Raw genomic sequence first — 24,485 nt, forward strand, 5'->3', positions numbered from 1 at the left:
CTCTTCAACCCTTGTGCCAGAAAAAGAAGCCACTGGTTCTGAAAGCTTGCAAATTTCAATAGCTTTATGTGTGCTTTCTCCTGCCACTGCTTGGTGAATAGATTTTTTATCTATCCCATTACACGATATTTTCAAAAATTGATTATTTTCATTGATATATCAACTAGTAGCTAAGATTGTTCAAAATACTGTTTCAGCCTTTGTGCCACTGTTGAATAATTTCTTACATTAGTTTATAGGAATTCCATACCATTTGAGAAGTTTCATTTCATGCTGCTAGTTAAGTTATAAAGTGAGCTGACAAAAGTCATGGAATAGCGATATGCACATATACAAATTGTGGTAGTACAACATATACAAGGTATAAAAGGGCAGTGCATCAGTGGAGCTGTCATTGTACTCAGGTGGTTCATGTAAAAGGTTTCAGACATGATTAACAGACTTTGGACATGGAATGGTAGTTGGAGCTAGACACTTAGGACATTCCATTTTGGAAATCATTAGGGAATTCAATATTCTGAGATCCACAGTGACAAGAGCGTGCCCTGAATACCAAATTTCAGGCATTACATATCAAGATGGACAACGCATTGTCCGACAGCCTTCACCTGACGATCAAGAGCATTGGCATTTGTGGAGAGTTGTCAGTGCTAACAGGCAAGCAATGCTGCGTGAAATAACTGCAGAAATCAATGTGTGATGAACGAGGATGTATCCATTAGGATAGTCTGGTAAAATGTGGCATTAAGGGCTGTGGCAGCTAAAGATCAATAAAAGTGTCTTTGCTGCCAGCACGTCATCATGTACAATGCCTCTCTGTGGCTTGTGAACATTTCTGTTGGACCTTAGACAACTGGAAAACTGTGGCCTGGTCAGATGAAACCCGAATTAGTTGGTAAGAGCTGAGGGTAGGGTTCAAGTGTGGCACAGACCCCACAAAGCCACGGATCAAAGTTGTTAACAAGGCACTGTGTAAGTTGGTGGAGGCTCCATAATGGTGTGGGCTGTGTTTACATGGAATGGACTGGGTTCTCTGGTCCAACTGAACTGATCATTGACTGGAAATGACTATGTTTGGCTTCTTTGAGACCATTTGCAGCCATTTATGGACTTCATGTTCCCAAACAACGACTGAATTTTTATGGACGACAATACATCATGTCACTGGGCCACAGGTGTTCACGGTTGGTTTGAAGTACTTTCTGGGCAGTTCGAGTGAATGATTTGACCACCCAGATCACCCAACATGAATCCCATTGAACATTTATGGGACATAAACAAGAGGTCAGTTCATGCACAAAACATGTACAAAATCCTTCACCAGAAACACTTTCTCAATTATGGACAGCCACAGTGGCAGCATGGCTGCTAAAATGAAGGTCCAACACAGTATTTGGAATATTCCCATGACTTTTGTCATCTCAGTGTAAAAGCATATATGCCCTTTTTTGTAAGGAGTAACAAAAAAATTTAAACATTAAAAAGGTAGCGTAATAATTCAACACATGGTTACTTTAAAAAAGAAAAAAAAAAGAAAAGAAAATAGATTATAATGGTAAAACTGTCTCACTCCAATCAAAGTGAGCCATGCAATTATAATCCATAGCATATGCAAATAACCAACTAGCTAACACAGTGTTGGGCAGCTTCATGTCTGCATCAAGTCTGATTATGAAATAGATGGAGGACCACATCTTTTTACAAATGGAAAATAGATGATAAAATAGCAAAACTGTGAGGAAAAAGCTTACTTTGCAGTAACATTCTCCTGTTGTCTTATTACAGTCAGCATTATAACCTTTGCTAGTGTCACAATGGCAAGGGCCACAAACAGGGAAACCCCACCAACTGGTAGGGCAGGGCTGATCCACAGGGACTTCACAGTAGTGGCCTGTAAATAACACAACTCAAAGTAGTTTCCTTAATTGAAACTTGGATATAAATACATAAAAGTCAGATTAAATACCCAAGCAGGATGAATGAAGTTGGCAACTTACTATACTCACTGGACAACAAGTAAAAAAAGAAAAAAAGTTGGAAACGGAATCATAAGACAACACAATCATGAGAAAGACAACATGCTAAGAGAATTGCAGAGGCTGCAGGACAGTAGTGTAAAAAGGAATCACCATATTAAAAAATTCAAAATTTATTTGCTGACTGTGAATTCCTTGACATCAGCAGTATTAGTTATAGATTTTCTATTGAATACTGACATATGAAAAATTTGTACCAGACTAAAACTTGAACCACTTCAGCTATCCAGATAACTGCATGTAAAACAGGATAATCACAGAGCAATGGGGCCATCCCTTATTGGCTGCTTCCTTGAAATTTAAATAGTTTTATACACATTTACAGAACTATTGAGTGGCAAGTAAGGAGTATGTTACACCAATTATTCACATATGAATTAGCCAAGATAAGAAACATAAATACAATAAAGCAGAAGTTCTATTTAATGCCTTACTGTCATATACATTTTTAACAAAAGAAATATAAAATTAAAGAGTATGTTCTTTCCAAACAATGTTTTCTGGCTTGAAAATTGTGCAGAGGAACTGAATTTAGCTTTTGCTAGTCTCCATACTTTTAAGAATATCGCACACAATTAAGTCTTTTCAAACTCTATAAGAAGTGGCTTCAGTAACACTAACAGTTCAATTGTAGTCCACCTGCTTACTGTAATAACTGAAAGACTTAACATGCTGATAGCATATAAACCTTGCTACTGAAGGGACAGTGGTGAACCTACATATTGACAAGGATTTAACCAGTAATATTTTATAATCAGCGAGTCAAATTTTCTTTAAAGACACGAAATAATGTTTGTCTCTTTGTTCCCTTGAAATGAAACCAGTTTATTCTTTTACATAAATTACTACAAACAGACAAATGAGGTCTCCAATATCAAATTTTGTAGCAGTCAGCTTGCTAACAGGGTGGCCCATGTCCACTTCGCCTGGTATCAAATAAGTATACATGATTTTTTGCAAGGGTAAAAGGTGCATGGAGCGATGGGTGTACCACCCTTCCCCTCCTAGTGCCATGGTGAAGAATGGTTGTGCTCTTTCTACAAGCAGGCCAATAGACTGGTCATGGGTTTGCACCACAGACTTTTTCACAAAACATTAGTCTCAGGCAAAAATATTTTGTGTGTGTGTGTGTGTGTGTGTGTGTGTGTGTATACTGTACACTGCTGGCATTCATTTTTATTCTGTATATTGTTCATTTTCCACAGTTCTTAGTCATCTCCAGAGTCTGTCGAGTTTCTTTACTATTTATTTTTTCCCCTCTTTTATCTTCCTGCCGTATCTCTGACAGCAAAAGTGTCAATACTCCTTTTGCATACTTTATCAGTGATGATATAATTCCTTGTCAATGGACATGGAATAATAATGTCTCCCGAATCTTGTAGCTACGTCTTCATCCTTTCATTACTCCCAGCCCCCCCAGCCCCATGCACACATAGAGAAACTTTACATTGAAAACCTACCTGTATATTGACTAGAATTGCACTGGCAATGGTAACCATGGGGGGGATTATTGTCTTTGATGCATCGAGCTGAATTGGCACAGGGATTCATCTCACATACTCCAACACATGATGTACCAACATATCCTGTAATTAAAAACCAATTATGAATTATAAGTACAAGAATGATACTGAAACCTTATGTTTAATGCTATGTAGAAATTAACTTAAATGCTGGAAATGAATATTTCAAAGAATTTCAATCTTCAATAAACTATTTTTAATTATACCTATTCTCTAAGAGCTATTTAAAAATAAACTATTTCTGCAGTAAACAAACTGAAAGTATAAAAATTTAGTGTGGAACTTCCTTTACTGTGCTGGTTCAAAGAAGTCATAGTTACAAAATAGAAATTACCATTTATTATTTCTTCTCAGAAGCAGATCTTCATACCTATAACTTTTGTACCACCAAATGATCTTATGATGCCTGCAGTATTTTACAACTAAAAGTGATCAATTAATTCTATGTTTTCAAAATCAGTTTTTAGAAATTATCTGCTATTCCTTTAATTAGGTTGTCTGTTAATTACATGAATTCAAAGTTTATGAATACACATGTATTCCGTTGGCTTTAAAACATCCCCATATCTAATGAAGCAAGCAACCTGTATCAGTTTCAATGGAAATGTGCAAATCATGTACATGATGTTGCTTATGATGCCTCAAAATGAAAATGATAATGAAAACTAAGTTTCCCACGTAGAGTAAAAATATATTTCTATGTGAGACAGTTGAGGAGACTCGGCTTACCAGCTGCTGAAATGGAAAGCTGGAGGAACAGAGACAAAGTAATCATCTAACACTAAATCTCTAGTATCATGATTGTCATGCAGTTCTTCCCCTTTAAGAAAGATGCCAATACAAGGGAAAATTGGTTACTTCTAATTCTTAAGATGCCAATACAAAGGAAAATTTGTTACTTTGTATTCTTTTTCTTATTAATATGTCTCTCCTGTCCTGAGTTTCCATGATCTAAAAATTTCTTGGATGCTTATACCTTGTAGATTCTTCAGACAAATTGTTTTGGGTCATAACCTTAAACAGTCCTTCTTCAAAAGTCTTGATGATCCAAACATGATTAGAAGTTTTCAAACTATAGTAAGCTGAAATCAGGTGACTAAACACACACTTCCTGCACATCAATGTCAACAATCCAATTTGGTGCTAAATGAAAGATCAATTAATATCGTATTGCAAAAATAAGATTTTATAGTTTAATATGCCTCCTCAAAAGTGGATGGGGGTTGGGGATGGGAGGGGCGGGAATGGAGGCAAGACATATTATTGACTTGCTGATACCAAGATGAACTTGCACTACATCAAACATGATGTTACTTGCTGCATATTTAAGACCACTCATACAACTGATTTGATGTTACACTAAGATTTTAGCTTGTCAATCTACCGGAAATGTCAGAATCTGCCAACAATCAAGTAAGCTAACAAACTTTGTTGCCTATGGGTACCACACATTAGTCTGGGTATGTAATCCTTACAGCAAAAGCAAGGAGAATTTGAAACAGCAAAAGCAAGGAGAATTTGAAACAGCAAAAGCAAGGAGAATTTGAATTTAATGACTTTTTTGTGACAATGTCATTAGAGAAATCCTGGGGGACATAAAATTTCTGGGATTTAGGGGATTAGTGTGGTTTCAGCTCTCTGAGACTGCAAATGTGTGTGCAAGTTGCATTTACGTGTCTGTGTGTGTGTGTGTGTGTGTGTGTGTGTGTGTGTGTGTGTGTGTGTGTCTACTGCTGACAAAGGCCTTAATGGCTGAAAGCTTTAATTGTATGAATCTTTTTGCTATGCCTATCGTGACTCAGCATTTCCGCTATATGGTTTGTAGCACTTTCCTTCCTGGTATTGTGACACATGAATTACCCACTGACATAACTGAATCAAAATTTAACAACTGGACAAGGGACCATAATTATAATGTCTAACCTTGGCACAGGTGGGTGAGCATGATAAAAGCATAGTTATGAGAATAATTTGCATATATTACCAATGTCTGCAAGTATGGTTTGTGTATTACAGTAAGAACACGAAAAAATAGCTACTAACACCAGTAAAATCTCCAAAGTGCTTCATGAAAGCAACTAGATGGCTGTGAGACATTAAAACTGTGCTACTGCCTCCAGAAGGAAGTTATCTAACATTGCGTCGCTACTGCATCGGGATTTGCAATGCTGGCCTATTTTTGCAGCTTGACTGCAGAAAGCAGCAGCAGTAGCAGCAGCAGCAGCAGTGGCTAGAGACTTTGAGTTCAGCCTCCCTTCTGCAGTCAGTGCTAAGATGGAGACATATTTCTATATGACAGCAAGGCTCCCTCCGTGAGTTTAATCTTCCACCACCTAGTAGCACGTATTTTCCATCTTAATGCTCTGAAACATGGCTGTTTGTTCTGTAGCAGGAATCTCGCTGGTCAATGGTAACAGATACCCACTGAGAATTCAATAATATGGTTAAACAAACTCCTATTCTTGCAGATTTCATGTTTATCAACCAATAGTGCTGTGGTGTGAGGAGGAAGCCAGAATACTACTTCCACTCCATGATATAATTCTGAAATGGACCTACTGAAAGCTTTACCCATAGCCCTGATTGAGAAAGCATGGGTTCTCTGTAAAATAGCACTATGTCAATAGGAATGCTTGTTTTTAAAAGTTAAAACGGAACATTCTTCCACTATGTGGCTACTGAGGCAACAGCATTTCTCACACTGGCCTCTGTGACTGCTGAGACAACATTGTTTTTTCATGCTGACCTCTGGAGAGTGACAACTGGCTACATTTTTATCTTTGTAAAAGGATTCTTCAAACAGTACCGCTTTTTTGTGGCAGATAGCTCTCCCTGTAAACTGCCTGGAGTGCAGGGAATGGAGGACACAAATGCCGTGTTGGTTATCTGGACTGAAACCCAGCTTTGGACTCTTAAAAAGTATATGATCCTGCCCATTCTTTTATGAAATTTCCTCCCTTTTGCCAGACAGCTCAAAGGCTTTCAAACACTGCAGTCACTCGCCATTATAAAAGAGAAAGTCAAAGAAAGCAATACAATAGACGGCCACTGGTGGTACTGAATGCTGTCTGCAGTTATGAAGTAGCGTAACAAAACGACAAATTGATCAAGAGAATATGCATATGATATCCTGAAACATGATGTGTGACAGTTCCTGCTGTGTAACAGTAGCAATGTATACTTTTCATAATATTTTTGCACTGCATGATCATTAAAAACCATTGACATTCAAACTACACGCGAAAAATGGGTGGTTCTTTCTTCTTAACAATCATGATAGATTCATTCACCATCTTTATTGTGGATAGTTTTAACAACTCTTAGTAAATAAAATGAAGCTCTTGAATTGATATTTATTCTCAGCATAGCTGTTTAATATGGCAACGCCTTCTACAAGCTAGTACCACTCACCTAAATCACACTGACACCGAAACTGCTCCCAGTCAGCTACACATGTGCTATGAGGTGGACATTTATCTTTCTGGGCACAATGATCCACACCCAGACAACCCTCAGCCACATTTTCCTTTTCTGTGGGCCTCTGCAGAGTTGATTGTGTTGTTCCAACTCTCACATCCTGCAAATATTATTCAGAAATATATTAAAGTTTTGAATCAGAAATCATATAAAAAGAGCTAATAATATCAATTATCAAGGATAATGCAATAGTGCTTATAAATTATATCTCACACACACACACACACACACACACACACACACACACACACACCATTCGTACACACATGCAAGCACACCTCATGCACGCACGACCACCAACTCCACCATCTTGAGGATTGGGGGTGGGGAGGCGGTGGGTGTTGGGAAAGAGAAGAGACAGTAGTGTACAGGTGGAGATGCTGTCTGTCTGGTGGAGTGTGCTGGGACTAGACTGCCAACAGGTGCAATGTAGGGAGGTTGTAGGGCAGGGATGTGGGGAAAAAAGGAGCAAAAAAGGAGAGGAGTGGGGAAAGATGGGCAGATGCATTTGCAGAGGGTGGCAAATAAACAGGACTGGAGATGAGAATGGGGAGAAGATGATAGGACAGAGGGGGCGGAAATTGTTGGGTGGAGGGTGTGGGGACAATATGTTACTGTATGTTGAGGTTGGAATAATTATGGGAGCGGAGAATGTGTTGTAAGGGTAACTTCCATCTGTGCAGTTCCAGCTGGTGTTGGAGGGAAGGATCCAGATGACTCAGGTAGTGAAGCAACCATTAAAATCCAGTGTGTTATGTTCAGCTGAATGTTGTGTCACAGGGTGGTCTACTTTACTCTTGGCCACAGTTCGGCAGTGGCCCTTCATTCTGGTAGACATTTGGTCGGTAGTCATACTGATATAAAAAGCTGCACAATGATTGCAGCACTGGTAAAGGACGTGGCTGCTTTCACAGGTGGCCCGACCCCTGATGGGGTAGGATAAACCCGTGACAGGACTGGAATAAGAAATGCTGGATGGGAGGACTGGGTAGGTTTTGCACCTGGGTCTTCCACAGGTATATGATCGTTGTGGCAAGGGGTCGGAATTGGGAGCAGCATGGGGATGGACTAAGATGTTGTGTAGGTTGTGTGGATGACGGAATACCACTTAGGGGGGTCAAGGATCTCTGGTAGGATGCCCCTCATTTAAGGGCATAATGACAGGTAATCAAGGCCCCTGAAGAGGATGCAGTTCAGTTGTTCCAGTCTGGAGTGGTACTCGGTGATGAAGGTGAAATTCCTATGTGGCTGTTTCTGGGGGTAGTAGGGCAACTGGCAGTGAGGGGAAATGGCACAAGAGATCTGTTTGTGGACTAGATCTGGGGGATAGTGCCTGTCTGTGAAGGCCTTATTGACAACAGTCAGCTCATTTGAGCAAGGGAGTTCTCGTCACTGCAAATACACCAGCCAGGGTGGCCAGGCTGTGTACGAGAATTTTTTGGTGTGAAAGGGATGGCAGTTGTCAAAATGCAGGTACTGTTGGTGGTTGGTGGGTTTAATGTGGACAAAGGAGCACATGGAGCCATCAGAGAGGAGGTAGTCATCCTGGGTTGAGGAGGACCATGTGAAGCGAATGGGAGAGAAGGTGTTGAGGTTGTGGAGGAATGAAGATAGGGTGTCTGTTTTGTCTTGATTCACTTTGAGCCCTACCTTCCATGCATAACTGTACATTTTCTGGTACATTCCTTTCAACTCATGCTTTGATTCACTTAGTAGTACTATGTCATCTGCATATGCGAGACAATTGAAGTTACCACCCATCTCTACTCCAGCCCACGCCTGTTGCGTACACTCTATTACTTTCCCTCAGATGACATTGAACAGAACACATGCAGATTTGTTTATATACCTTCTCTTCAAATGTTCTGGATTAGGATAATGTTAGTAATGTGTATGAGGAATGACGTAGAGGGTTTGGCGTTCGACGGATGATGGGAAAGGTAGTGTTCAATAGCGGTAAGACCATGGGCATGAGGGATGTTGATGTATAGGGATGTACAGGGGTGAGGATGATGGGGAGTTGGTGAAGGAAGTGGTTGGTGTCTTTGATGTGGAAGGCTAGATTAGGGGAATTGTTTGGAGATGTTGGTCAGTGATGGCCAAAACTCTTTCAGTGGGGGTACTATAACCAGCCACAGTGGGGTGTCCAGGATTGTTATGTTTGCAACTTTTGGAGCACATGTATAAAGTGCGTGGGGTGTCATATGGGTGAGGAGGGAAATGGATTCAGGGGAGATGTTCTGGGTGGGGCCTAAGGGTTTATGCAAGGATGTTGTGTTGGACTTCTCGGATGGGATCACTCTGGCAGAGTTTATAAGTGCAGGAGTCAGATAATTGGCAAAGGCCTTCTGCCAGGTCATTCATTCATTTCATTCATTTTCATGTCCAGTCAGCATTTCCAAAATACAGTAGCTGCGATAGCTTTGTCATTTCCTTCATAAACATCCAGGAGGTGGCATACAAGTACGTGGCTCGGATATTCTTCAGCCCTGCAGTCGCAAGAGGTGTGTGCGCTTGCTGGAAGGATTCCCCGTTTCTTCAGGTTGGTCTTGCATTGGGGGACGTCCACTCTTAGGTGACTGAGGCACCTCCATACAGGATATTGTAGGTTTGCACCAGAAACTAGTTCTTCTTTTGGTGAAACATCTGTGAGCAGTGAGCCCTTCCATGTTGCAAAACAAATTGCCTCCGGTGCTCCCTCCAGTGGCACAGTCCTAGCAAGGAAACTACAGCGGGATTTAAGGCGGGATCTTGCTGCCTGATGACCATACAGAGGATGTTGGCAGTCATCTCCTGGTTTGTTCTCTCACTGTCTGCAGCAATGGCCCTCCGGATATTGAGTGGGGCTATTCCAACAATCGGATTCAATTTCTGCACTGGTGTTGGCTTCAATCATCCTGAGATGATCCTTGCAATATCATTGACCTCAATATTGACTTGCTTAGCATTAGCTGAAGCATTCCACACAGAAGCAGCATACTCAGCAGCTGATACACAAAGCTCAAGTGCAGAAGTCCTCAGGAAGTGTGGATTTGCTCCCCAGCTGCTGTCAATCAGCTTCTTAAGTATCTCATTGCAAGCAATACTTTCTGTCTCACGTTTAGACACTGCTGCCTGTACGATCAAGCCCTGTCTAGTGTGACACCTAGGTAGACTGGTGTTGAGCAATGTTTCAGTTGCTCTCCCCGCCATGTGACGTCCAGCTTTTGCTGCACTTCCCTGTTTCGTAAGTGGAAGGCGCTCACTTGAGTTCTACTAGGATTGGGCTTCAGGTGGTTATCACTGTGCTTCATAAAAATGTTGGTAGAACCTTTGTCTGCAGATAGGATGATTAAGTCAGGATTTGTTTTGAGGTTGTGTATGGCTGTTCTTTCTTCTACTGAAAGGTAGGTGTTCTGAAGAAATGACATGCAGATGGATGGTGAAGTTAAGATGGAGGTAAGGAATTCCTGGAAGGTGACCAGTGGGTGGTTAGGTGGGAGGGAGAGGATCATTGTTGGATGATGGTGTGAAATGGAAGAGGCAGGGTTCAATGTTCAAATTAACATGGTTTAGGGTGAAGGGATTAGTGGCAAAGAAGTGTTTCCTTTGCAGGGGTCCGAAGAAGGCAAGTAGGTCTTTGACAAGTCCAGTATGGTTGGATAGGACTGAAACTTCTGTGGAACTGGGGGTCTTGGTGGAAATTTGGCAGGGAGTTCTGAGGGATGTGGTAAGTCAAAAATGTCAGCTGGGCAGTGTTTATCAGCTATGCTGGGTGGACAAGGAGGAACACTGTGGATACAACAGGGATTGGATAGTGGTGCCCTGAGGCAGCAGTAAGATGACAGCAAGTTGGATAACTTATGGAGGTGGTGTCTGGAATGCTCCTCCAGATGGTCAAAAGCAAGGGATACAATTTCAGACATGTGATGTGTGGAGTACAGATTGCAGAGTATAAGTATCTCGCAGAGGGAGCACAAGTGGTTCTGGGATGCCTGTGTCATGGTGATGAGTTTTTGCAGTGGCAGTTTTGTGAGGGCAACAGATTGATTGAATCTTAATTTAAAAAAAAAAATCAGCAGTAAACAACTAAGAATTGGATGCCAAGACAGCATTAATATGAAGCTCTCCAGAAAGCATTTTAGTACATGTTCACTAAATGGATTTCGCTGTGATTCACTTAATTATTATATAATAAGCACCACCTACCTTCCAGGGGGCGACATGCTATTACAGAAACTAACAACGCATGCTCCAGCATCAGATGAGAAAGGAAAATTCAAAACAAAACATACAAGTTAGCACACTTAGTATCATGGTTAAACTATCAAGGAAAATGAAACTAAGAATTATTACACTTATACAGTAATACAATGGCTTGATTTTGATACCATATACAACTAGAGTGAAGAAGGGTACACTTGGAAATAATGTTGTTGTTATATTCAGCAAAGAGACTGGTTTGATGCAGCTCTCCGTACTACTCTATCCTGTGCAAGCTTTTTCATTCCCCACTACCTACTGCAACCTACATCCTTCTGAATCTGCTTAGTATATTCATCTCTTGGTCTCCCTCTACGATTTTTACCCTCCATGGTTCACTCCAGTACTAAATTTGTGATCCCTTGATGCCTCAGAACATGTACTACCAACTGATCCCTTCTTCTAGTCAAGTTTTGCCACAAATTTCTCTTCTCCCTAATTCTGTTCAGTACCTCCTCATTAGTTATGTGATCAACCCATCAAATCTTCAGCACTCTTCTGTAGCACCACATTTTGAAAGCTTCTATTCTCCTATTCTCTACACTATTTATCATCCATGTTTCACTTCCATACATGGCTACACTCCATTAAAATACTTTCAGAAACAACTTCCTGACACTTAAATCTATACTCGAGGCTAACAAATTTCTCTTCTTCAAAAATGCTTTCCTTGCCATTGCCAGTCTACATTTTACATCCTCTCTACTTCAACCATCATCAGTTATTTTGCTCCCCAAACAGCAAAACTTATCTACTACTTTAAGTATCTCATTTCCTAATCTAATTCCCTAAGCATCACCCAATTTAATTTGACTACATTTCATTATCCTCATTTTCCTTTTGTAGATGTAGATGTTCCTTTCAAAACACTGTCCATTCCATTCAACTGCTCTTCCGGGTCCTTTGCTGTCTCAGACAGAATTATAATGTCACTGGCAACCTCCAAGTTTTTTATTTCTTCACCCCAGATATTAATTCCTACTCCAAATTTTTCTTTTGTTTCCTTTACTGCTTGCTCATTATACAGATTGAATAACATTGGGGATAGGCTACAACCTTGTCACACTGCCTTCCCAATCACTGCTTACCTTTAATGCCCCTCAACTCTTGTAACCGCCATCTGGTTTCTATACAAATTGTAAATAGCCTTTCGCTCCCTGTATTTTACCCCTGCCACCTTCAGAATTTGAAAGAAAGTATTCCAGTCAACATCGTCAAAAGCTTTCTCTAAGTCTACAAATGCTAGAAACGTAGGTTTGCCTTTCCTTAATCTATCTTCTAAGATAAGTCGTAGGGTCAGTATTACCTCACGTGTTCAAACATTTCTACAAAATCCAAACTGATCTCCCATGATGTCGGCTTCTACCAGTTTTTCCATTCATCTGTAAAGGATTCGTGTTAGTATTTTGCAGCCGTGGCTTATTAAACTGATAGTTCGGTTATTTTCACATCTGTCAACACCTGCTTTCTTTGGGATTGGAATTATTATATTCTTCTTGAAGTCTGAGGGTATTTCACATGTCTCATACATCTTGCTCACCAGATGGTAGAGTTTTGTCAGGGCTGGCTCTCCCAAAGCTATCAGCAGTTCTAATGGAATGTTGTCTACTCCTGGAGCCTTGTTTTGACTTAGGTCTTTCAGTGCTCTATCAAACTCTTCACGCAGTATCATATCTCCCATTTCATCTTCATCTACGTCCTCTTCCATTTCCATAATATTGTCCTCGAGAACACTGCCCTTGTATAGATCCTCTACATACTCCTTCCACCGTTCTGCTTTCCCTTCTTTGCTTAGAACTGGGTTTCCATCTGAGCTCTTGATATTCATGCAAGTGGTTCTCTTTCCTCCAAAGGTCTCTTTAATTTTCCTGTAGACAGTATCTATCTTACCCCTAGTGATACATGCCTACACATCCTTACATTTGTCCTCTAGCCATCCCTGCTTAGCCATTTTGCACTTCCTGTCAATCTCATTTTTGAGACGTTTGCATTCTTTTTTGCCTGTTTCATTTACTGCATTCTTTTATTTTCTCCTTTCATCAATTAAATTAAATATTTCTTCTGTTACCCAAGGATTTCTACTAGCCCTCGTCTTTTTACCTACTAGATCCTCTGCTGCCTTCACTATTTCATCCCTCGAAGCTACCCATTCTTCTTCTACTGTATTTCTTTCCCCAGTTCTTGTCAATCATTCCCTAATGTTCTCCCTGAAACTAAAAGTGAGCTGAGTGGAACTGAATGGAAATGGATCAGTTATACATTCAGGTGGTGAAGGAGTGGAAGAGGCACAGTAAGGAGGGGGTGGACTGAGAAAGGGAGAGAGGGAGGTGGGTGGTGGGGTGGTGGTGGAAGAGGTGGAGAGAGAGAGAGAGGGGGAGAGGGGGAGGGAGAGAGGTGGAGCGTGAGAGGGGGGGACAGGGGGAGGGGAAGAGGTGGGGAGAGCAAGAGGGGGAAGAGGGGGAGGGGGAGAGAGGGAGAGGGAGAGGGAGAGGGAGAGAGAGAGAGAGAGAGAGAGAGAGAGGGAGGGGGAGAGAGAGAGGGAGAGGGAGAGGGAGAGGGAGAGGGAGGGGGAGAGAGAGAGAGAGAGAGAGAGAGAGAGAGAGAGAGAGGGAGAGGGAGGGGGAGAGAGAGAGAGAGAGAGAGAGAGAGGGAGAGGGAGGGGGAGAGAGAGAGAGAGAGAGAGAGAGAGAGGGAGAGGGAGGGGGAGAGAGAGAGAGAGAGAGAGAGAGAGAGAGAGAGAGAGAGGGAGGGAGGGATGGAGGGATGGAGGGAGAGAGGGAGGGAGGGAGAGAGGGAGGGAGGGAGAGAGGGATCAATTTGTATGGCACGTAGTAACTGGTGAAGATGTTGTCATGCTAGGAAAATTAATTCACAGGCAATTAATATGACTAAATAATGTATCCCTCGCAAAGCAATGGAAATTTCTTGGCCAACTTGCAGGGTCATGTCCTGCAATTTTCTGGTAGTGACTGTACATCCCAAGGAAAAAGGGAATTCCTCCCCACCACTGTTACAGACCACAATAATAAGATATATCTGTCATTGAGAAACAAGTGCCAGTTCATTATGGAGTTCACTAAAGAGTACGTTGTTGGACTGCCAGAACCATGTTCAATATTTTTATATTAGTACCTACCTACGGACAAAGGGAGCTCTGAAACTGACTGAAACAGCACAAGGAGCCCAAACGCACATTATACATTATACGCAAAAACTAGACGCAGCACATCACCCAACTGCATCTATAGTCTAATTAAAATTACTTGATAGCTGACATGTCACATTCTGGAACTGGTTTCTTCCAATCAGAGCACTCAGCATCACACCTGAACCATTTGCTGCTGCCAAACTGCCGCAACAATTGGTCAGTTTGCTGCCAATTCCTTGTCCAGCACTCTTTCTTGATGTGTTTAGTTCCCGAACCACAGGCCTGTCATTGTTATTCACACACACACACACACACACACACACACACAAAACAATGCTAGTGAAAAATACACATTTCATACAAACCACTGACTAAACACTACTCAATATTTCTGCACAAGACGTGATTCAGTGGCACATATACAGTGAGCATCATTAATGAGATCAGCTTATATCAGATAAGCTTCACACGAAATTGTGTGAAGTCCAATTTTTGAAGGCTGAATTCATCACCACAACTGGCTGACCATGCTCATAAATGTAAAAACTTAATTCAGTATTGTAGCATAGCACAATGGATAGCTTATTAACCTGCTATGTTGAAGATAATAGGCTCAAATCTTGCAACATGCAATGATTTTTTTTTTTTTTATTTCTCAATCTAATCAAAAGACTCTGATTATCATTTTTTATTAGTTAACTGGTTTAAATGTAATTTTTTTATTTATAATTCTTGTCACACCATTTTCATCATTGTACTGAGTTTTTTTAACTGCTCTTATTTTTCTTTCTGTTATTCTTTTTTCATCTGTGTTGCCTATAATCTGTAACCAAGTATGAACAAGGACTACTCATTGGTTGGTAGTAAGGCAACTCATATAGCCAGTATGATGATACTTTCTGGTAACTAATGACAGTAAGAAATTACAGTTTGCTTTTAGCACTGAAACTGATTTTTTTACGTTTTGAGTTTGCCTATAGAGGCTAGCTTTACTCACAGAGAACAATGCAATTGTGATTTTAGTTCTGCCTCAATTTGTTGACTGCGGCTTTCTCAGATACACAGCATATCATGTGGCTGTAGTTAGCTTAAGATACAAGTTTAAATTCAGAGCGACAAAACATGTCATATGCCGCGGTTCAGTCATTGATCACTTAAAATCATCTGTCGACAGAGCATTTCACATTTCTGACATATCTTGCGGCAGCCACTTCCAACACTGCTCCATGTTACACATTAACAGCATTTACGAAGTGACCCGCTATGTCGTGTGTCACCTTTCCACCACCTGGCTCCAGTACCAACACAAGCAGGAGTGATCTGAAAGAACTGCACCCAATTATTCTTTAGCCAAGGCCAATGGTGTGTGGAATATTGCATTCTGGGCCCTTGGTGCCACACCCGACTCTTCTCTAGCCAATGCCAATGGTGAGTGGAGTACTGTATTCCGGGCCCTTGGTGCTAGGCTGTCGGGACTGTACACATCTCTCCACCCAATGTCCCCCTTTTCACCACTCTTTTGAGGCAGCTTTTCCATCCTTATTTGCAACATTTTCATTTATTCAATTAAATGTGCTATCAATGTCATAATTCATGTGACAATAATAGAAATGGGGGAGAGTTTGGTAGGGTGACTAGCTGTTCTCGTAACTAACATATTTAACAGGTCAATTAATTTTTATATTTAAGCCATAATTTTTCAAAGAGAGGACAGCAATCCAGAAATTAAGTGATACACACCATTCGCAGTAAATGCAGATAGTGGCCAAAAGTTGTTACTGTAGATAAATCATAAAAAATAGCAAAGACAAAAATTAAAAAGAACACTTTTTTATCAGGGTTAAAAGATCTCACAATGCTGACTGGACACTATGTCATTCTCTGCCAAAGGTGTAATTAAATGCACTAAGAGGGGGAGGCAGTGAGGGGGAGGGTTGTGGGTTCACAACACTTAAAGGAGATCAGGCGGTAATCTGATTTTGTAATTTTTTATATTTATCGTACATAATGTACACAACACATATATCAACCCCAGGAAGTATGTCAATGCAAAATTTAAAAATTCTTGAGAAAATCAACTTTGAACGTTTTCTGAGTGCCTATAATACCCTAAATTAAGATTGACTTTTCAACAGGGAGCATGGTGATGTTGTAGAATACTTGTCTGCCACATGCCACATGAGCAGGAGCAGTCTGAGTTCGATTTTTGGCCATGGAAAACTTTTAAACAAAGATGCACATTCTATGTGCATTTCCGTGAAGAGTAAAATACATAATGAAGGAAAAAGTTAATTTGTGGCATTTTTCTTTAACTTTCACAAACTTTATTTAACAATATTTTATAGCACATCAGTAATTAAGAAAGGATATTTGCAATGACAACTATATTTTTGTGTGTGATACGTAATTAGAAATAAGAAGATGGGCATTCTTCATAAAAATGACACTTAGACATGTCAATCAGCACATATTTGATGAATTTTATATTTAAACTTGGCTGGAAGAAAAAAGAGAGAGGGAGGGAGGGAGGAAGGGAGACAGGAGAAGAGGTGGAGAGGGAAAAGAGGGAGAGGGGAAAGGGGAAAAGGGGGAGAGTGGAAAGGGGAAAAGAGGGAGAGGGGAAAGGGGGAAAGGGGAAAAGGGGGAGAGGGGAAAGAGGGAAAGGGCGAAAGGGGGAGAGGGGGAGAGGGAAGAGGGAGAGAGAGAGAGGGAGGGGAGGGGAGGCGTGAGATGGGGAGGGGAGGGGGAGGGAGGGGAGGCGTGAGATGGGGAGGGGAGGGGTGGGGAGAGAGAGGGGGAGGCAGAGAGAGAGAGAGAGAGGGGGGGAGGGGGGGCGGGGGAGGGAGAGAGGGAGGGAGAGGGAGGGAGAGAGAGAGAGAGAGAGAGAGAGAGAGAGAGAGAGAATGACTGATAGGAGGCTCTAACCAGCGATTACCAGTTAGGGCGCTAATGAATCTTTTCCATGTTTATGCATTTTACACTTCACAGAAATGCTTGCAGAATGTGACCATTTCATTAAAAATTCACACTGGCCAGGAATCAGGAATCAAACCCCGATTGCTCACCTGGCAGATGCGAACTCTGCCACAGATCCACAATGTCTGACAAAAAAATCAAACTTGCTTTAGGGTATTAAAGACACTCAAAAAACTTCAAAGTTGATTTTCCCCAGGATTTGTATTGTGGCATCTAACTGCTTTGTGTGACTGATATTTCAGTTCTGAGTTTCACTTACGATAAAAATAAAGAAAATTACAAAAACTGGATTGCCATGTGGCCTCCTTGTAAGTGCAACATATCCCAGTCCTCCCATCAAGGAAAAATCACTGGAGATTCGCGGAATTCAACCTAGAGCACACGGCAATGACAGGATGGTTCGGTGTCTGTAAAACTTCAAGTCTAAAATGTACGCAATATATACTGGTCATCCACAATTGCTGAACCACCTCCACAAGCTGCACTCAATTACTGTAACTGCTCCCTCTTGGGTCATCTTAGTTCAACTTCCCTGCCGGCGTTGGATAAGCAGCTGAGCAGCAAGTCGTATACTCCTAGCTCACTCGTTTGTTACATAGTTTAATTCTTAATTTCTTTGCGTGTTTTTGGTACTTGCATTGTTTAATTCATAAATTTCGGGTGTATTATAGTATTTGAGAGTTGTAGCATCGCGTTTTAGTACCTGAATAGTGTAAATTCGCGTAGTCGTTTGTCTACTGTTTTTGTTTTGAACGGCCAGTGTCGGTTGGTCACAGTCAGTGTGCTCCCTGCCGCCGTTGGATAAGCAGCTGAGCAGCAAGTTGTATACTCCTAGCTCACTCATTTGTTACATAGTTTAATTCTTAATTTCTTTGCGTGTTTTTGGTACCTGCATTGTTTAATTCATAAATTTCGGGCGTATTATAGTATTTGAGAGTGTAGCATCGCGTCTTAGTATCTGAATAGTGTAATTTCGCTTAGTCTCCTTCCGCCGCCGAGCAGTGTCAGCAGTGCGCAAGTAGCAGCATTACTGCATTTACTAGGCAATCTTGTATTTTAATAACCGTTTAAATTTTGTCGATTTGTTTGCGCTCTCTGTAGATTAGTTCAGAAGTTCTTTGTAAAACAGTTTTTAGCATGGATAGGGACTGAAACTGCTGTGTTCGGATGCAGGCTGAGTTGGCATCCCTTCGCTCCCAGCTTCAGGCAGTGTTGGCTTCGGCCACACAGCTTGAGGCTGTTGCCAATGGGCATCACTGTGGGGGTCCGGATGGGGGTTTGTCGGGGACGGCCAGCTCGTCCCACGCATCCCCTGATCGGACTACGACTGTGGTTGCCTGGGATACTGCCCGCATTGAGGCTGATCCCTCACCTGTGGTAGAGTGGGAGGTCGTTTCAAGGTGTGGCAGGGGGCGAAAGACATTCCGGAGGGCTGAACGGAAAGCCTCTCCAGTTTGTCTGACGAACCGGTTTCAGGCTCTGTCTCAGGCTGATACTGATCTTCGGCCTGACATGGCTGCTTGTCCTGTTCCAGAGGTTGCCCCTCAGTCTGCAAGATCCGGGCAGTTGCAGAGGGTGGGCTTAGTGGTAGTTGGGAGCTCCAACGTCAGGCATGTAATGGGGCCCCTTAGGGAAATGGCAGCAAGAGAGGGGAAGAAAACCAATGTGCACTCCGTGTGCATACCGGGGGGAGTCATTCCAGATGTGGAAAGGGTCCTTCCGGATGCCATGAAGGGTACAGGGTGCACCCATCTGCAGGTGGTCGCTCATGTCGGCACCAATGATGTGTGTCGCTATGGATCGGAGGAAATCCTCTCTGGCTTCCGGCGGCTATCTGATTTGGTGAAGACTGCCAGTCTCGCTAGCGGGATGAAAGCAGAGCTCACCATCTGCAGCATCATCGACAGGACTGACTGTGGACCTTTGGTACAGAGCCGAGTGGAGGGTCTGAATCAGAGGCTGAGACGGTTCTGCGACCATGTGGGCTGCAGATTCCTCGACTTGCGCCATAGGGTGGTGGGGTTTCGGGTTCCGCTGGATAGGTCAGGAGTCCACTACACGCAACAAGCGGCTACACGGGTAGCAGGGGCTGTGTGGCGTGGGCTGGGCGGTTTTTTAGGTTAGATGGCCTTGGGCAAGTACAGAAAGGGCAACAGCCTCAACGGGTGCGGGGCAAAGTCAGGACATGCGGGGACCAAGCAGCAATCGGTACTGTAATTGTCAACTGTCGAAGCTGCGTTGGTAAAGTACCGGAACTTCAAGCGCTGATAGAAAGCACCGAAGCTGAAATCGTTATAGGTGCAGAAAGTTGGCTTAAGCCAGAGATAAATTCTGCCGAAATTTTTACAAAGGTACAGACGGTGTTTAGAAAGGATAGATTGCATGCAACCGGTGGTGGAGTGTTCGTCGCTGTTAGTAGTAGTTTATCCTGTAGTGAAGTAGAAGTGGATAGTTCCTGTGAATTATTATGGGTGGAGGTTACACTAAACAACCGAACTAGGTTAATAATTGGCTCCTTTTACCGACCTCCCGACACAGCAGCATTAGTGGCAGAACAACTGAGAGAAAATTTGGAATACATTTCACATAAATTTTCTCAGCATGTTATAGTCTTAGGTGGAGATTTCAATTTACCAGATATAGACTGGGACACTCAGATGTTTAGGACGGGTGGTAGGGACAGAGCATACAGTGACATTATACTGAGTGCACTATCCGAAAATTACCTCGAGCAATTAAACAGAGAACCGACTCGTGGAGATAACATCTTGGACCTACTGATAACAAACAGACCCGAACTTTTCGACTCTGTATGTACAGAACAGGGAATCAGTGATCATAAGGCCGTTGCAGCGTCCCTGAATATGGAAGTTAATAGGAATATAAAAAAAGGGAGGAAGGTTTATCTGTTTAGCAAGAGTAATAGAAGGCAGATTTCAGACTACCTAACAGATCAAAACGAAAATTTCTGTTCCGACACTGACAATGTTGAGTGTTTATGGAAAAAGTTCAAGGCAATCGTAAAATGCGTTTTAGACAGGTACGTGCCGAGTAAAACTGTGAGGGACGGGAAAAACCCACCGTGGTACAACAACAAAGTTAGGAAACTACTGCGAAAGCAAAGAGAGCTCCACTCCAAGTTTAAACGCAGCCAAAACCTCTCAGACAAACAGAAGCTAAACGATGTCAAAGTTAGCGTAAGGAGGGCTATGCGTGAAGCGTTCATTGAATTCGAAAGTAAAATTCTATGTACCGACAGAAAATCCTAGGAAGTTCTGGCCTTACGTTAAATCAGTAAGTGGCTCGAAACAGCATATGCAGACACTACGGGATGATGATGGCATTGAAACAGAGGATGACACGCGTAAAGCTGAAATACTAAACACCTTTTTCCAAAGCTGTTTCACAGAGGAAGACCGCACTGCAGTTCCTTCTCTAAATCCTCGCACAAACGAAAAAATGGCTGACATCGAAATAAGTGTCCAAGGAATAGAAAAGCAACTGGAATCACTCAATAGAGGAAAGTCCACTGGACCTGACGGGATACCAATTCGATTCTACACAGAATACGCGAAAGAACTTGCCCCCCTTCTAATAGTCGTGTACCGCAAGTCTCTAGAGGAACGGAGGGTTCCAAATGATTGGAAAAGAGCACAGATAGTCCCAGTCTTCAAGAAGGGTCGTCGAGCAGATGCGCAAAACTATAGACCTATATCTCTTACGTCGATCTCTTGTAGAATTTTAGAACATGTTTTTTGCTCGCGTATCATGTCATTTCTGGAAACCCAGAATCTACTATGTAGGAATCAACATGGATTCCGGAAACAACGATCGTGTGAGACCCAACTCGCCTTATTTGTTCATGAGACCCAGAATATATTAGATACAGGCTCCCAGGTAGATGCTATTTTTCTTGACTTCTGGAAGGCGTTCGATACAGTTCCGCACTGTCGCCTGATAAACAAAGTAAGAGCCTACGGAATATCAGACCAGCTGTGTGGCTGGATTGAAGAGTTTTTAGCAAACAGAACACAGCATGTTGTTATCAATGGAGAGACGTCTACAGACGTTAAAGTAACCTCTGGCGTGCCACAGGGGAGTGTTATGGGACCATTGCTTTTCACAATATATATAAATGACTTAGTAGATAGTGTCGGAAGTTCCATGCGGCTTTTCGCGGATGATGCTGTAGTATACAGAGAAGTTGCAGCATTAGAAAATTGTAGCGAAATGCAGGAAGATCTGCAGCGGATAGGCACTTGGTGCAGGGAGTGGCAACTGACCCTTAACATAGACAAATGTAATGTATTGCGAATACATAGAAAGAAGGATCCTTTATTGTATGATTATATGATAGCGGAACAAACACGGGTAGCAGTTACTTCTGTAAAATATCTGGGAGTATGCGTGCGGAACGATTTGAAGTGGAATGATCATATAAAATTAATTCTTGGTAAGGCGGGTACCAGGTTGAGATTCATTGGGAGAGTGCTTAGAAAATGTAGTCCATCAACAAAGGAGGTGGCTTACAAAACACTCGTTCGACCTATACTTGAGTATTGCTCATCAGTGTGGGATCCGTACCAGGTCGGGTTGACGGAAGAGATTGAGAAGATCCAAAGAAGAGCGGCGCGTTTCGTTACCGGGTTATTTGGTAACCGTGATAGCGTTACGGAGATGTTTAATAAACTCAAGTGGCAGACTCTGCAAGAGAGGCGCTCTGCATCGCGGTGTAACTTGCTCGCCAGGTTTCGAGAGGGTGCGTTTCTGGATGAGGTATCGAATATATTGCTTCCCCCTACTTATACCTCCCGAGGAGATCACGAATGTAAAATTAGAGAGATTAGAGCGTGCACGGAGGCTTTCAGACAGTCGTTCTTCCCGCGAACCATACGCGACTGGAACAGGAAAGGGAGGTAATGACAGTGGCACGTAAAGTGCCCTCCGCCACACACCGTTGGGTGGCTTGCGGAGTATCAATGTAGATGTAGATGTAGATGTAGATAATGATGTCCAACCAAACCAACATCAAAGCATTTTTAGTGTAGCCTACAGTCCTGTAGACTGAAATTCCTTCATCAATTTCTACTGTGAGACTACTGTTAACTTTAGTCACATGCTGAAATGGAATGTCCTAAGTTAGTCTGAATCAGTTACCATAAACTCAAGGATATATCTTCTTTTCCTGTCCACATCACTTCAAATTCCTAACCTCGCAAACAAACTTGGTTCTCAACATTCAGTACTTTTTTCCTTGTCTGGTCTTTTTCCTTTCCTTCCATTCATTTTCTCTCCCCACTGTACTTATCAGATTTTTTCCTGCCACACTCAACAACTACATGATGTCCCCTTTCACATGCCCCATTTCTCCATCTATTTCTGTCCTCAATTTTGTAGCCTGGCACCAGGTTGGCACCCACGCAGTGTTCAATTTTAATGCAACTTCACTGAGCAGTAATTTAATTATTAAAAATGTTACAAAATGTAGTTTTTTACATTAAGGATTCTTTTCGTGTTCATCTACATGTCTCAAATCAATATCACAAGCTGTATATAGCTTAAGTTATGCACAAAAGAATGAATAGTGTCAAAGTGTGGTGGAGAATATGGCTGCCATAGCAACATTTCTTCAATACATGATGAAGCTACCAGCTGATGCAACAAGGGAAACACCAAGGCAGGCTCTGATTTCTATAGCATGCTTGGTACTGGATGGACTACAGGTTTCCAGTCTCAAATATTTTCAAACATTGCTCCACTGATAACCCCAGAAAACAGATAATTTATTACATAGTGTATCTGCAAGGTCACCCTTTTAGTACAGTTATGTTCATTCAGGTAAACTGGATTGTCCCTGCTTTGGTGCTACATACAAGTGTGTTTAAGGAAATACTTTCTGGTAAACTGTCCCTCTACGAAGCTCTGCACCTCCAAATGTAATGTGGTGCACAAAAATGGGTAAATTTGAAGTAAATTTTGGTAGCTCTGCAGAGGTAGTAGAAGTACAAGGGAAGTCATCAAAATGTGTAGTGGTAATGGTTATTTAGGTTATCATGGAGGAGCTGAGTGACATAGGGCTTGCAGTCACCATACACAGTTTTTAACGACGTGGAGTCAGTTTCGCAACTACACAATGATAGTTTCAGCATCACTATTATATCCCGCCTTGTGTTAAAATCATGTTACTACATGGAATTGCAATTTCGTGAAAAGACTAGTTCTGCCTTGAAGAAAATGTCTAATGAGGTTGTATGGTCTGTAGAGACCCCCGAAAACACTAATATATATTAAGGTGCCATAGAGTCCTTGTTGCTGTAAGTGAAAACTTGTTTCAACATTGCAACTCAAATGTCTGAGAATCTCCATCTGGTTCAATTTCACCCACACAAATTTGAGACCATGCAGCGAATGAATCCTACTGAATGTGTCCTGCATCTACATGTTTGTGAAAAATTGTTGTTCAGTCAGTGAGAATCCAAATTTGTTCAAGTTTTTGTATGTCCAACGGAGTCCATTTCCACTTAAATTTTGCTGCCACAACAAATACTTTCCTAATTTAAGAATCTGATATTACTAATGATTTGTGTTATGAGAGAAACATTAAATGCATATATTTTAGCTATTACCTAACAAATAGCAGCTGTTGCAGGTCGACAGCACAAGAGGTAGCATGGCCTCTCTTCTTATTTCTCCAAATAATGTTCCCTTCTGCTTTGATACACATACTAAATGTGTGACTCAGAGGGCAAGTGTTAAATTACACATTCAAAGATTCAGATTTCAATTCTCAGTTTGTCCTAGACTTTTCTGTCAGTTATCACCTCTTTCATTTACATAAAAAATTTGTACATGTGAAAAATATCAAGTTGTACCATAGTTCAAGGCCCTCACTTAACTGTAAGAGATTAGAAATGTCAGTTCAATAATTTCGGGAAGGCAAGGACAAACCACCTATAATATAAAAAAAAAAAACCATGGCTGGTAAAGTACTGAGGTGTCCTTCAGGTAGAAGGGTGAAAAATCAGGATTTAAATCAAATTAGATTAGCTTAGATTAGTACTTGTTCCATAGATCATGAATACG

The 24,485-nt window shown here is 41.8% G+C and overlaps 1 protein-coding gene across 1 annotated transcript in view; it reads right to left on the reverse strand.

Annotated features, from left to right (window-relative positions):
- The window catches only part of LOC124615400 (protocadherin-like wing polarity protein stan), a 357,491-nt gene that overhangs the window by 151,235 nt on the left and 181,771 nt on the right, over positions 1-24,485 (reverse strand). The window contains exons 22-24 of the mRNA XM_047143245.1: positions 6,971-7,136; positions 3,497-3,622; positions 1,752-1,891 (exon numbers count right to left, since the gene is read on the reverse strand). Coding sequence (XP_046999201.1) covers positions 1,752-1,891; positions 3,497-3,622; positions 6,971-7,136 — 432 coding nt within the window. The remainder of the gene's footprint in view (positions 1-1,751; positions 1,892-3,496; positions 3,623-6,970; positions 7,137-24,485) is intronic.

The sequence above is a fragment of the Schistocerca americana genome, chromosome 1 (genome assembly GCF_021461395.2).
Source record: "Schistocerca americana isolate TAMUIC-IGC-003095 chromosome 1, iqSchAmer2.1, whole genome shotgun sequence".
NCBI classification, from domain to species: domain Eukaryota; kingdom Metazoa; phylum Arthropoda; class Insecta; order Orthoptera; family Acrididae; genus Schistocerca; species Schistocerca americana.